Source organism: Myotis daubentonii, chromosome 3, assembly GCF_963259705.1.
Source record: "Myotis daubentonii chromosome 3, mMyoDau2.1, whole genome shotgun sequence".
NCBI classification, from domain to species: Eukaryota; Metazoa; Chordata; class Mammalia; order Chiroptera; family Vespertilionidae; genus Myotis; species Myotis daubentonii.
In genome coordinates, this window is record NC_081842.1 from 149,131,022 (window position 1) to 149,146,367 (window position 15,346).

At 38.4% G+C, this 15,346-nt stretch overlaps 1 protein-coding gene across 5 annotated transcripts in view; it reads right to left on the bottom strand.

The window, feature by feature from the left end:
* The window catches only part of BTBD8 (BTB domain containing 8), an 88,670-nt gene that overhangs the window by 11,370 nt on the left and 61,954 nt on the right, over positions 1–15,346 (bottom strand). For 4 of the 5 annotated variants that reach the window (XM_059688806.1, XM_059688808.1, XM_059688805.1 and 1 more), the window contains 4 exons: positions 7,234–7,416; positions 6,428–6,565; positions 5,422–5,551; positions 2,633–2,694 (listed from right to left, as the gene is read on the bottom strand). In XM_059688806.1, coding sequence (XP_059544789.1) covers positions 2,633–2,694; positions 5,422–5,551; positions 6,428–6,565; positions 7,234–7,416 — 513 coding nt within the window. The remainder of the gene's footprint in view (positions 1–2,632; positions 2,695–5,421; positions 5,552–6,427; positions 6,566–7,233; positions 7,417–15,346) is intronic. The other variant, XM_059688807.1, reaches the window with a different exon arrangement.

Below are 15,346 nucleotides of genomic sequence, written 5' to 3' on the forward strand. Positions count from 1 at the left end.
AATATATAACTACCCCGTCTTATTATTTTTTAATATTTTTATTTATTTCAGAGAGGAAGGGAGAAGGAGAGAGAGAGAGAGAAACATCAATGAGAGAGAATCATTGACCGGCTGGCTGCCTTCTGCACACCCCACACTGGGGATCAAGCCCGCAACCCAGGCATGTGCACTGATAGGGAATTGAATTGTGACCTCCTGGTTCTGAGCCATGCCAGTTGGGCACCCCTGTTTTATTTTGAAGCAACCCCAGATATCATATGTTTACCCTTAAGTATTTTGATACTCGCAGTCTTCTTAAACTTTTCTGTCTATAAATGTGGAAGACACATTTATTCATTCCACACTTACTGAGCACTTACTACACACCAGATAACTGCACAAAAATTATTTGACTTAATTTTCATAATAATCCTGCTAGGTTTTATCAACCCATTTTATAGATAAGCATACTAAGACTCAGAAATGACACAGATAGTAAATGTGAAGTCAAGATTTAAACTCTCTATGTCCAGCACCCATTTTGGAATATCACTGCCTTTCTGAGGGAAACATATTAATCTGTTTTTTCCTTTGTGGTTAAGAGTATAAACCCTTGTTCAACCTGAAAATCAGAGGGATAAGGAAGAACAATCAGACTCTGTTCAATTTTGCTGTAGGGCAAGGAAGGAGGAAAAGCCTGGTTGATAACAGTTAATAGGAAAGGGGAAAGGAAGGCAAATAGGCTAATTCTTAGGACCTTAAAAAATCCACTGCAGTAACAGGGTACACAGAAAAAAATGTCCTAAGGTGCATTTCCTTGAGTATGTTCAGTATCTGTCTAATAATACAGGAATATGCAAATTGCCCAGGATGCCATCACAGTAACAGTAATGACCAACAGGCTCCCTGGGGTGACCAGACTGGCAGGGGGGCGTTAGTGAGGGACAACCAAACGACTGAACAGCAGGCTGAGTGGGGCAACCGGAAGGGGGGACAGTTGGGGGCAACCAGGCTGGCAGAGGGGGGCAGTTGGGGGTGACCAGGCCGATGGGGGGGCAGTAAGGGGCAACCAGGCCGGGGGGGGGGCAGTTAGGGGTGACCAGGCCGACAGGCAGAGGCATTAGGGGTCATCAGGATAGCGGGGGTTGGGGGGGGGCAGTCAGGGGTGATCAGGCAGGCAGGCAGGTGAGCAGTTAGGAGCCAGCGGTCCCGGATTGTGAGAGGGATCCCGGATTGGAGAGGGTGCAGGCTGGGCTGAGGGTATCTAACATCCTCTCTCTGCCCCGCCCATGCACAAATTTCATGCACCAGGCCTCTAGTAACTATACAAAGGACTGAGGGGGAGTCTAGTGGTGTTCTATGACTATAAAACTTGGGGATAATTTGGATAAAACTGAATTCAACAGTGTTCTTTATTATAGTGTTTCCTAGAGCTTTTGCGTGCTAGTATGCATCATTGGTCTCTAAGCGGAGCTATGCTGTGCAACAATTCTCAAACTTAGCTGATGATACATGTTGGTAGGTAGAACATGAGGGAGCTGGTATTCTGTAGAACACACTTTGGGAAATAATCCTAGGAAGTTTACTGGCAAAAAACTCCAGTGTCCCAGTTTTTTACAGAATACATTTGGAACTTGACCTCTGCCTCAAGCCAGGAGAGCTCTCAGTTGTGGCTTAGAGTTGTATTAAGTTCTTATCTACTGGCTGATGAGGAAGAAAAGACTCCCTATCCCACTCTGCAAAGGCAGTAAGCTCTTTGCATTCAAAACTAGAAATCTCAATGTATGTCTCCCTGTCACTGTAATGCCCAATACTAGGTTAGTATAATTTCGTACTTCAAATATATTATTGAGTAACCATGTTTAAGTTAGCTAGCTTGGACCTCTAACCATTGCTAATACTAGTAACATTTTTGGAGAAGAAAAAAAGTATTTCCTGTTATAATGAATACACAAAGTAATTTATGTGTGTGGTAAAAAATAAGCAACATAAAATTTACTATCTTAACCATTTTTAAGTAGGCAATACAATCATGTTAACTATATGCTCCTTGTTGTGCAAAAGACCCATAGAAGTTTTTCATCTTACAAAACTAAAACTCTATGTCCTCCCAGGCCCTAATAACCACCATTCTACTTCCTGTTTCTAAGATTTTGACTACTTTAGATACCTCATATAAGTATACTAAGTAATTTTTAGAGTATACTAAGTAACTTTTTGGTACTAACTGCCTTTTTCACATCACATATTTATTACATGAATTAAAATCTTAGTATAGAAAAAACTGGGACAACCAAAATTTCCTTTTGTAAGAAATAGGTTAATTAGAAAAACAGACATGAATTAGGTCTAGAATTCTAGACAATTTCTGATCTACTGGAATAGCTCCAATATGTTAGCTGCCAAAAGGTTTTCAAGGAAATAAAAAAGGTAGACAATATTACACTTTCTATGCCAGCTGGATATAAAAATTCACATCATTAAAAAATTTATGAAATGTTCACTTGATTAAAAAAAGACCCAAAATTATTTCCATTAAGGAATAGCTTTAATTAAAGAATATATTTTTAAAAATTATTTTGAAATAAAATAATAAAATTTAAATTATTGGGTATCTTTTCTCATTTGGACCTATAAAATTTTTAAAGTTTACCTGAGAGCTACTGAATATAGGCTTTTTACCAAGTCTTCGATCATCACCTTTGTCAAATGCAGCTGTAAAAAGAAACATCAATTTATTTTTATAGTAGGCACTATTATTAACATAAAATCAGAGGGAAAATAGTATACTAGCAGAAAAAGGGTTTGTCTTGATAGAAAATAATTTTAAAATAGCTGAAACCAACCTAGTACACACAGACAATTCCCTATTATACTAAATTTTTAAAATCACATTTTGAATCTGGTTTTTTGTTCCCTATGAATTTTGTTATTAAAATTAATAAATAATACAAAATCTCACAGAGAAGATTCATACATTTTATAAAAATCAAAATTATTTTTAAAAAATATATTTTATTGATTCTTTACAGAGAGGAAGGGAAAGGGATAGAGAGTTAGAAACATCGATGAGAGAGAAACATCGATTAGCTGCCTCCTGCACACCCCCTACTGGGGATGTGCCCGCAACCAAGGTACATGCCCTTGACAGGAATCGAACCTGGGACCTTTCAGTCTGCAGGCTGACGCTCTATCCCCTGAGCCAAACCGGTTAGGGCAACCAAAATAATTTTAAGCTGTAAAATTTTTAAGATAACTGGCTTCATTTAGTATTCCAAATTTCAAAAAATTACAGATTGTGGCAAATGTGGTATTTTATGAACTATTAAATATGAGAAATGTTTATCCTAAAAATTACAAAAATACAAAAAAATATTACAAAAATACTATTGAAATTAACTACATATATTTTCTTGTTTTGCCCATATATCATGGGGAAAGAGGAAAGAGAAAAAGATAAGGTTCTATTGAAATGAAACAAGAAAAAATCCTCAAATTCATGTTCTTTTTAGAATCACAAAAATAATCATTTTATTGATTAGGTTTATATGGGGATACTGGAGAAGTCATGTTTATGTTCTTCAAATAAGAATTTGAATGACATCAGTAAAGTATTTAGGAATTAATGGTACAAGAGCTACACATACAGTTTACCTAATGCATTTTTGCCTTTTGAAGCTTATGGGGCTCTAAAATATATTTTGAAGAAATACATGTACTTTCCAAAATTTATTTTCTTTTTGTTAAAACAACTGATGAAAATTCATCAAATTATCTGTAACTCTATCATGCATCTTCTACTATCTCTATTCTATAGGATCTGTGCTATAAGACAAAGCAGGGTCATAGAAATGGCATTATCAGAGCTGATTTATAGTTAGCAAATGACAGCATAATAATACACAGGAAGAAATTTCTATATAATTTCTTCCAAAGGTCAGTAACTCAAACTAGAATGAAGAAATGTTATAAGAAAGACAACCTAGAATCACCCCTTTCTCTGGAGTTTCACAATACAATAATTATCCACAAGTCAGGAATAATTATAATTCAGCACATTTAAGATTTTAAAAAACATCATTTTTACACTGTAATGCAATCGATTGAAAAGTTTTTTTGACAATTAGTTGGATTACCAATAATATTTTGTTTTAGATATGTGTGTATGTATGTATATACATATATATGTATTTACATGTAATTTTAATTAACATTTTAAAGAATTACGATAAAGAACATTGAGGCTCAACTTAAGTATGAAATCCTCTAAATTGGAGAAAAATAAAGTTAACTGCCAATCAGAAGAGAGTTGAAGGACACCTACTCTGGGAATGCTGATCTTATTTCTTCACATTATACAGATTTCATAGTAAAGATTAAACTGTCATTTAAAAATCAGTATAGAAAGAGTAACAAGGAATAAATTTCTAATTTCTGAAGACCTCGTGATTTTTGTTCCATGATTTTGCTTGTTTTTGTTGTTGTTGAATTTCTTTGAAAACTGTTCCCGAGATCACATCTAGCTACACTATTATATTATGCTCATAACACAAGACAGAGCAAATCACATTCTGATTAAACCATTAAAGAATTTAACATATCTAGGTACTATCAAGAATATATTATATCACATATGGCTTCCATGTTTTATAATAAAAAATGTTTTCCTCATAAAATACAGTATCTAGTCTTTCTTACCTTAAAATGTTTCAAAGTACACTTGCTGAATCTGCCAATATATTTTCTAAGGCACCTGCTTTAACCCAAAAATAGTCATGAAGCCATTTTTAGTTCCATACCCTCAAAATTTTATTTTAATATTTTTGAAACACACATTTTGAGCTCTATACATCTTTTGTTTAATACTAATGTTTCAAATGTTATCTATTAAATGTCAGAGACCACTGTGTGGCTCCTGAGGGACACTCCGCAATAGCACACACCATATCACTGAACCAATCAATTGTGAAATTAACCCATCTAATCTAGGCAAAAACGACAGGAAAGGGTATCTTAGGCAAAAGATGGAAAAGCTTATGAAAAATATATTTAAAAAGGAAGAGAAAGTGTGATGTTTGATAATCTGTTCTATATGGATTACATTTTCCTATACTTCTAATCAGTCTCTTTAAGTAAAACAAGAATGCTTTTAAGCAAATTTGGCTGGAACATTGTTGTTAATATAAAGTAAGATAAAAAATTTATATATTCACATACACATAAAACATACACACATATATGTATGAAATGAGTTTCATTTTCTAAGAATAGCATGAGAGCATGATTTATTAAAACTGCCTAAACATACTATCACTAGTTTTAATCAGAAAGCTATTATTGAACAGAAACAAACAAACATTAATTCTATCACTTATTAGAATCCCCTCAAAATATCCTTTGTCACAAAGATTATAAGAATAAAAAATCTCAGGGTTAATATACCTGCTTGGATTTTCTGTTGATCATCTGTGCTCATCAGCTTCCAGCTTTCTGTGTGACGAACAGCATAGAAAGACTGAACCAGGAAGAGCCACAGCTTATCACGCACAGCCTGGATCTTGCACGTAAAACCCTGCGTTCAAGCAACAAATCAGCAGCTGGTGAGAGCCACATTGTCATAGCAACCAGTCATTATTCCTTTCCGAATCTACTTATTCCTAAGCTAGATCAATGATGTCATCACTTAGATTTTCAAGATTGTCGGGTACATGTTCTTTATGAAGGCTTACTCTCAAAACAGAATTTTACAGTGAACATGAAGCTAAACATTATCCTTTCAACTAAACATTATTTTAAACCACCAATGGCCTTTACATGAATACCTTCCTCAGCCTTTTCAAATCCACTATGACATTACAAGGTCAAATACTCTATGCAGTAGTAAAAATATGATGAAAATTTTTTTATCACTCTTGTTAAATAAATATAAAATGTCAATAATTAGCAATTAGCTTAGTAATTAATTATCAACTGCATTTAAAAATAAGTAATATTTTAATTTTGCTTTTTCCCAGTCATACTATTTTAATATGATTGTTTTAAGACAAAAATGCATTATAAATATACTATAAAAATAAAAGATACTTGATTAAAATTTCTAAAAAGTTATTTTAAATTCTGTTTTATATTTAGGAATTTTAAAGTAGTGACCAGAGAGAAATACTAAAGTTATGCTATATCAATTAATATTGTTAAATACCACACTATGTCTAGAACTAGCCAGTAAAATTGCCAAATTCCAAAGTTTTATAATATGTCCATTTGGATGAAAATATTTTTGTACTGTAAGATAATACCAAATATACACCAAAGTAGACTATAACCAATCCCCAAGTATCCATTACCTAGTTCCAAACAAGCAACATTTAAAATGGGAATATTTTTTTTAAATCTTAAAACAGTTTAAATGTTAAACCATGTTAATGAATGTTATTATTACATTCAATACCATTTCTTTTATACTGTCCGAGTTCAGTAACTTGTCCAGAGCCATAAGAAGAGAGCAACTATTCTCAGTGGTAATGTTTTCTTCGACTGCTTTTAAAATTTTGTCCAACAAATCAGCTGTGCTGCTCATTGCTTGTGACTATGAAACACAGAAATTGATATTTAATAGGAATACATGTAAAATGTGTAAGAAATGTGAGAGTCTGGCATTCCAACATGCCATTAATCAAAACTGGCTGTTTGAAATCAATCAGAAATCTTACTTCCTCTGTTAAAATAATATAACTATTATTATAATAACAACTATTATTATAATAATCCCTTTCCGTTGTTAAAAATACCTTCACGCATACACACACTTATCTTAAAAGCCAAAATCATCCTAAAAATAGAGTTTAGAAAAAAGTAAAAGAAGTTCTTTATTCAATGACTACATTTAGAGAAAGTGGGTCCCCAAGAAAACAAAGAATTTTGCATGGACCATAATTGTATTAGTGACCAAAACAATATCATTGTGACTTTAGTTTCTAAAACATGGCTTATGCTGATAGAGGGTTAGAGTTGGCTAGCGTTACATTGGGCTTTGCCAGGGTACACAAACCTGTCCCTTCCTGCCTTCATTATCTTGTGAGCCAAAAATCCTGTCGATCACTGCTCCAAATCCTACGCAAACCTGCCATCTGCTATGGAATTTATTTAAGCCATACTAATTTAATCAATGACAACCTGCATTTAAAAACTGTTGCGTAATTATAATCTGAACACAAAGATGGAACTAAATATAGGATATAATTTTAGACAGAGTACCTGTAAGAGAAGAGCAAAATTTTCACTCTGAATGATCTTGGAGAAGTTTCCTACAATAAATGCAATGCATTCTTCCTGTAGCCGAGATGCCATAGTGAGTGCTGCTTCTGTCCACTTCACTCTGGGCAAACTGATGATTAGCCTGTCACTTTCCATCAGAAGAAAAGCAGCATTCTTATCATTCTTATAATTTGAAAAATATTGGGGGGAAAAGTTAGATTACTGCTCATAAAATCATTTTCTAAGCAAATAAAATACTTTCATTTTCTTGTAATGCTTCTGGCAAAAAACCACAAAATTTCAGGTAGCTAATACCTTCATCATTCGTTTTACATGTAATATTTATTCATTCATTCATTCGAAATTACCCCAAAGGGCAAACTGAGCTTGGAAGAAATCACCTTTTAAAGAAGCTAAAACAAACCTGAAAACAAGTTATAACTACAAAGAAAAACTTACCTTTCCTGAGATTTTCACTACTGAATTAATTTTTTGTCTTTATAGGTATCATTCATAATTGCATAGCTACACTAGCATAGCCTTAATTCTTTTATTACTATAAAATACATGTTCTTTATTACAAATTTAGAATGACTAAAAATTGCTTATAATCCTCAGTGATTTTTTTCCTCTTCTCTAATGAGGTAAGACCCCTCTTTTTATGTTTTATTCATTTACTGATGATTCATTTTTTATACCATAGGAAAAATGTCCACAAAAACTAATCTCAATGGAAAATGGAATGACAATATACAAATACCATGGGCTCCATGAAAAAGAAAGAACAACTTATAAATTACATCTTATGTATGTATGATTTCTAGTTCTTTAAAAAATGTTTTTTATTTTATTTTTATTTTTAGAGAGAGGGGAAGAGAGAGGGATAGATAGCAACATCAATGAGAATCAAACATCATTGACCAGCTGCCTCCTACATGCCCCATACTTGGGATTGAGTCCCAAACCCAGGCATGTGCTCTGACTGGAAATTGAACTGGTGACCTCTTGGTTAATGGGTTGACACTCAACCACTGAGCCACACTGTCCAGGCTGATTTCAAGTTCTTAAAACAATGCTTGGTAATAACTTATTGAAATATCTGATAGACTGTAGTAGATTGAAAAACATAGCCATAATTTTTTTATAGCTCCATCCATCAAGAGGTAAAATCTATTTCCTCATCCCTTGTATCGAGACTGGCCTTTTCACTTGCTCACACAAATAGTGGTGTTGTGCAAGTTCCAGAGCCTAGGCCTCAAGAAGCCTTGCAGTTGTCTTTACCATCTGGGAATTCTGGGACCATAAGACCAAATGTAGAAGCCTGGTAAGAAAGACCACATGGAACAGGAGGCCCAGCCTCCAACTTAGCTATCAGCTGAAAGCAGTGCAGGACGGAGCTCAGGCAAGATCAACTAAAGAACCGCCCAGTCAACCCACAGAACTGTAAGAAATAATGAACTGTAGTTTTAAGCCACTTAGTTTTGTGGTGGTTTGTTACACAGCAATAGATAACTAATAAATCTAGAAATGACAGCATGAAATCCTTAACGTAGGCTGCATGAGATAAACTTTGCACACCTGCTGTGGCTTTCAGACCTGAACTCAAGCACCATTTCTTCCCTGATGTAGGTTCCTGACCTACATCAGATTCCCTTTATATCTGCCATCAAAGAATCTGTCCCTTTTCTTTAAATTACCTCATTCATTTGCAATCCTATCCTATCTAATAAAAGAGAAAAATGGTAATTGGCGTACGACGATACCCTTTTCATTGGCTAATCAGGGTTATATGCAAATTAACTGCCAACTATGATTGGCAGTTAACTGCCAACTATGATTGACAGTTAACTGCCAACTAAGATTGGCAGTTAACTGCCAACAAGATGGCGGTTAATTTGCATATGTAGGCACAATGCAGGGAGGCGAAAGGGAAAGCAGGAAGAAGCCCCCTGCCACTGACAGTGATCGGAAACCCAGGGGGGAGCTAAGAGCTGGGGGGCAGGGCAAAGGCGGCCCCCCCCCCCAGCCATGATCGGAGAATCAGGCGCCTTTTCCGCCCTGGCCAGTGATAGCAGGAAGTAGGGGTGGAGCCAGCGATGGGAGCTGGGCACGGTCGAAGCTGGCAGTCCCAGGAGCTAGGGGTCCCTTGCCTGGGCCTAAAGTGGAGCCCACGATCGCGGGGCCGCTGCAGCTGCGGGTCCCCGCTGCCCGGGCCGGACACCTAGGCCAGAGGCGTCAGGCCTGGGCAAGGGGCCGATCCGGTGATTGGTGATCGGAGGGTGATGAGGGTCAACTCCTCTGGCCGAGGCATCAGGCCTGGGCGGGGGGCTGAGCCGGGGATTGGGGGGATATGATGGTCCCCTTGCCCAGGCCTGAAGCCTGGGTCAGAAGCGTCAGGCTTGGGCGGGGGGTGGAGCAAGCGATCAGAGGGAGATGGGGGTCCCCTGCCCAGGCATGATTCCTGGGCCAGAGGCCTCAGGCCTGGGCGGGGGCCAGAGCCAGTGATCGGGGGGATATGGGGGTCCCCTGTCCAAGCCTGACACCTCTGTCAGAGGCGTCAGGCCTGGGCAAGGGGCCGATCAGGCGATCGGAGGGTGATGGGGGTCTACGCCTCTGGCCGAGGCATCAGGCCTGGGCAAGGGGCCGATCCTGCGATTGGAGGGTGATGGAGGTCAATGCCTGAGGGCTCCCAGTATGTGAGAGGGGGCAGGCTGGGCTGAGGGACACTCCCCCCCACACACACCCAGTGCACGAATTTCATGCACCGGGCCCCTAGTCCTATATAATAAAAGGCTAATATGCAAAATGACTGAATGGCAGAACGACCAGTCACTATGATGCACACTGACCATCAGGGGCACATGCTCAACGCAGGAGCTGCCCCCTGCTAGTCAGTGCACTCCCACAGGGCAAGCACCGCTCAGCCAGAAGCCCTGAGCTGGGCTCATAGCTGGCGAGCGCAGCAGTGGTGGCAGGAGCCTCTCCCACCTCCACAGCAGTGCTAAGGATGTCCGACTAACAGCTTAGGCCCACTCCCCATGGAACAGGCCTAAGCGATCAATCATACATCCCCTGAGGGCTCCCAGACTGTGAGAGGGCACAGACTGGGCTAAGGGATCACTCCCCCTCTACCCCCCACAAGTGCATGAATTTTGTGCACTGGGCCTCTAGTATTCAATAATTAACATAACTATTTGATTAATATCCGTCTCCATTAGGCTGTATGTTTATTAGGCGTAAAACCATATCTGTTTTTGGCTCACCATTATATCCCCAAAGCCTAGTATAGAAATGGATCATAAAAACAAAAAAACAAAAACAGCCCTAACCGGTTTGGCTCAGTGGGTAGAGCGTCAGCCTGCGGACTGAGGGGTCCCAGGTTCGATTCCGGTCAAGGGCATGTGCCTTGGTTGCGGGCACATCCCCAGTGGGGGATGTGCAGAAGGCGGCTGATCGATGTTTCGCTCTCATTGATGTTCCTGGCTCTCTATCCTTCTCCCTTCCTTTCTGTAAAAAATCAATTAAGTATATTTAAAAAAAAAAAAAGGATTTTTTTTTTTAGGTGTATAGCATCATGGTGGGGGCCATTTAATTTTTTTGTTTTGTTTTGTTAATCCTCACCAGAGGATATCTTTCCATTGATTTTTATTTTAGGGAGTGGAAGAGAGAGGGAAAGACAGAAACATCGATGTGAGAGAAACACATTGATTGGTTGCCTTCTGCATGAGCTCTGACCAGGGCCTGGGCTGGGGAGGAGCCTGCAACCAAAGTATGTGCCCTTGACCAGAATTGAACCTGGGACCCTTTGGTCTGCAGGCCGACACTCTATCCACTGAGCCAAAATGGCTAGGGCTCAAGAATAATTTGGAAACATTATATACTTCCCTTGCTTTATTTATTAGAGTAAAAAGAAACCATACTTTGCTGTAATTCAAGTCTTTTAAAATTATTTTAGCACCATCATCCTTTTCTCATCTGTTGACTCCCTAAGTAACTGCAATTACTAAGAGTTTTAGGCAATAAGCCCAATTTGCTGTATTTTGGGATTTTTTTCTGGTAGTAGTGCCAAGTGTAGGGTATTCAAATAAACTTGGCAGGTATCTACAAAATGTTTACTACATACATATGTTATCTGCTCTGACAGCAATATCTTTTTCAAAATACAGATTTAGAGTATAGTTATCACGATTTAACTTGCAATCTACTTAAAAACTAAAATAAGTGTTATGTGGTTTTATTCCACATTGATCTGAATCCACAATAACATTAAATGTCAGAATAGCCTGAGGCTCAAAAAGAAAATGTAATACACTTCTAGACCAAACACACACAATTTTAATTCAATAGTTAACAGAACACATGATTCAATCTCAAAAAAATATAAAGGGTATTACCAAGAAAAGCGACCCTCTTGTTCCTGCCCCAAGCCACCCGTTTTCCCTTGTCCCAATCATTTACTTTCTGTACCTTTCCAGAGTTATATACTAGTACATATAAACACAAATATATGTAATTTTCCCCTTATTTTCCTCAAATGGAGGCATTAATATGCACAGTACGCTGTACCTTCCCTTTTACACTTGGCATACATCTGGAATATTTCTGTTATCAGAATGTAAAGAACCTTGTTATTGTTTTAACAACTATGTAACAATCCATAATATGGATATATTGTAAGTCATTCAACCAGTCCTCTTATGGACATTTACATTAACAATTTTTTTGCTATTGTTGTAATAATGTTGTAGATAACATTATTTCACACATCCTGTCTAATAAAGAGGGAATATGCTAATTGACCCTCACACCATCGCAAAGATGGTGGTGCCCACAGCCAAAAAGGAGGGAATATACTGATTGACTGCCCCACCCTCAAAGATGGCAGCGCCCACAGCCAATAAGGAGGGAATATGCTGATTGACTGCCCTGCCCTCAAAGATGGCGGCGCCCACAGCCAATAAGGAGGGAATATGCTAATTGACTGCCCCACCCTCAAAGATGGTGGCATCCACAGCCAATAGGAGGGACTATGCTAATTGACTGCCCTGCCCTCATAGATGGCGGCGCCCACAGCCAATAAGGGAATATGCTAATTGACTTCCCCACCCTCAAAGATGGTGGCACCCACTGCTCCCTTGAGCCCCCCAGCTGCCCAGGGCCACCTGAGGCTCAGGTAACCAGGGCTGGCTGAGGCTTGTGCTGTGGCAGTGGCAGCAGCAGAGGTGTGAGGGGGCATCGCCTTCCCCTGATTGCCAGGTCGCCTCCCGACCCTGGGGGCTCCCAGACTGTGAGAGGGGGCAGGCCGGGCTGAGGGAGCCCCCCGTCCAGTGTGTGAATTTCCATGCACCGGGCCTCTAGTATGTAAATAAATCTATAGGATAAATTCCTAGGAATAGAATTGTTGGGCCAATACTGCTAGTCTTAGACTGGGTCTAAGACATAGTTTACTTTGAAAAGTGATTCCAAGAGGATCTGAGGCACTGGGAGAGAGAAACAGGGAAGGAAGGAAAGCCAATGGAAGGGTATGTTTTCTAGCTGATAGAGTAAAGTGATGTCATGGTACATGTGGTGGAATTGAATTAGAACAAAAGGAGACTTAAGAAGGCTGTTTGCTTTCTTTAATATTTTTGGGTAACATACTTTAAATTTTAATTGGAAAATAAAAAATATCCTATTTTTATCAAAAGCTAAATATATATTTTATTTGGTGGTGAGTTATATAAGTTCTTTATAAATTTTGGATATTAACCCCTTATTAGATGTATCATTGGCAAATATATTCTCCCATTCAGTGGACTGTCTTTTCATTTTACCAATAGTTTCCTCTGCCATGCAAAAACCTTCTAGTTTGATGCAGTCCCATTGGTTTATTTTTTTCTTTGTTTCCCTTGCTCTAGGAGATCTATCAGAAAAAATATGCCATATTTTTTTGTGTATAAGATGCTATTTTTTTCAATCGTTAGACTGAAAATTGAAGGCATCTGATACACGGAAATCAGCAGAGGAGGGGGCCGTGCGGGTGCGTAGCTGCCCAGACCTTGTCAAACAGGCTTCCTCCAATCACGAGCCTTATTGCTGCTGGAAGTGGAGGTGTTGAGTGCGCAGATGCAACAGGGACTGGAGCATTCTGGGCCCATTAAGATGTCAAAAATTAAAAAGATAAATACCGGTAAGAGATTGTCTTACTCTGTAAAATTCAAAGTGAATGCAATCAGCTATGCAAAAGAGCATGAAAAAAGAGCTGCAGAGAGACAATTTGAACCACTTCCCTCTGAGTGTATGATCAGACAGTGGAGAAAACAGAAAGAACTACTCCTTAAGATGCCAAAATAGGAGGTCTTAATAGGAAAACCAGCAAAATGTTTAAAATATTGATTTCTTAATTTTGGGTTGGAAAAGTGAGGGGTGTCTTATACATGAGGGCATCTTATACATGGAAAAATACAGTAGCTTGAGACATGTCCAAGATTTTACTGTCTATGTTTTCTTCTAGGATTTTTATGATTTCGAGTCTTACATTTGAGTCTATTCCATTTGAATTTAGTCTTGTGTATGGTGTAAGAAGGTGGTCTAGTTTCATTTTTTCTTGGTACATATCTGCCCAATTTTCCCAACACTATTTATTGAAGGACTATCTTTACCCAATTGTTTTTGCCTCCCTTGTCAAATATTAATTGACCATAAAGGCATGGCTTTATTTCTAGACTCTTTATTCTGTTCCATTGATCTACTTGAAGGCCAATACTTTTCTAAAAATAAAGTCTTTGCCCACAATGAGAGAATGGCAGCAACTGGTTTTAAAACCTGGCTTTGTAATTTACTGGCACTGTGAACTTGAATAAAAGCACTTACCTCTCTGATTCTCCTTTCTCGTATGTGAAATGGAGATAATAGTACCTGTTTTATACAAAATTTCAATAAAATAAAAAGTATTTTTTGAACTGTAAAGGTCTAAAAAACCTACCAAATACTATTACTGTTACTACTACCACTTCTCCTTCTCTGCCTCCAGTTCCTCCTTCTCTTCGTAGTAATAGTAGTGGTATTGATAGTGGTAACAGTGGTGGTGGCATTTATAGACATGAAGGAATTTGTTATAAGGTCTGAACCTATACAATTGCGGGAGATAGTTAGACAATCTTTGTAGATGATGTGGCTGTTTGAAGTCCACAGGGAAGGCAGTCGAGAAGGGAAGATGGACATAACGTGAAGATCAAGGACAAGCTGATATGCAAGAGCACAAGTTGTAATCCACAAGGATGGACTCATTTCAGCTCTCACTGACTCCAACCTGGATGAAATGGGTGTCCTTCAGGAGATGTTGGTACCCTTCATCAAGGAGGTAAACACATCCATGGCTCAGGAGAAGAGAACCCAAAAGAGGATACAGGGCAAGGTGAAGCAGTTGCAGGCCTGGCTGCTGTTCCTCGCCAACAAGGTAAGCCAGCAAACAACCAAAATGTACAAGCTAAAAGTGCCTGCTCCAATCTTCCTGGTGTAAAAAAAAGGCTACTGCTGCTTCTCATCTACCTTATAAATCTCACGCCAAATTCTCTTGTGGCCACTCTAGAAATATACAAAGAAGGAAATTCTGGGAAGCACGGTTCATTCATGCTTCCCAGACAAGGTACCTTGTCAACCTGGCACCCATACACGTCTCTTTAAACCATATTTAATTCTCAAACAGGGATAACAAAGTTATGCTTCTGCCTAACATAACTGTCTCCCATACAACAAATAGGCTAACCCTTTCCTTAAAAGAGGATAAAAATTCTCTTGCATTTTCTTTGGATAATGTTCACTGTTCTTCAAACTGACTCACACTCCCCTTTGAGTCAGTAACTTAAATACACAGATATAAAGTTAACTAATATTAACATTGTCTTACATTAGATGATAGGGTAATAAGACCGTAAAAAATACTTGGTTTAATATATATATATATCTCCCATGTTCAAAGGCTGTTAAATCATATTGTTTACCTTTATCTTCAGAAAAAAATCACTTCTACTGTCGTGGTAAACAACCTGCTTCCCTATTTATAACAGTCTGGCCCTCTAGCAACTTCAGCGCAAAATTATAGCTAATTTGCCTACAAACGTCAGGTGGTCAT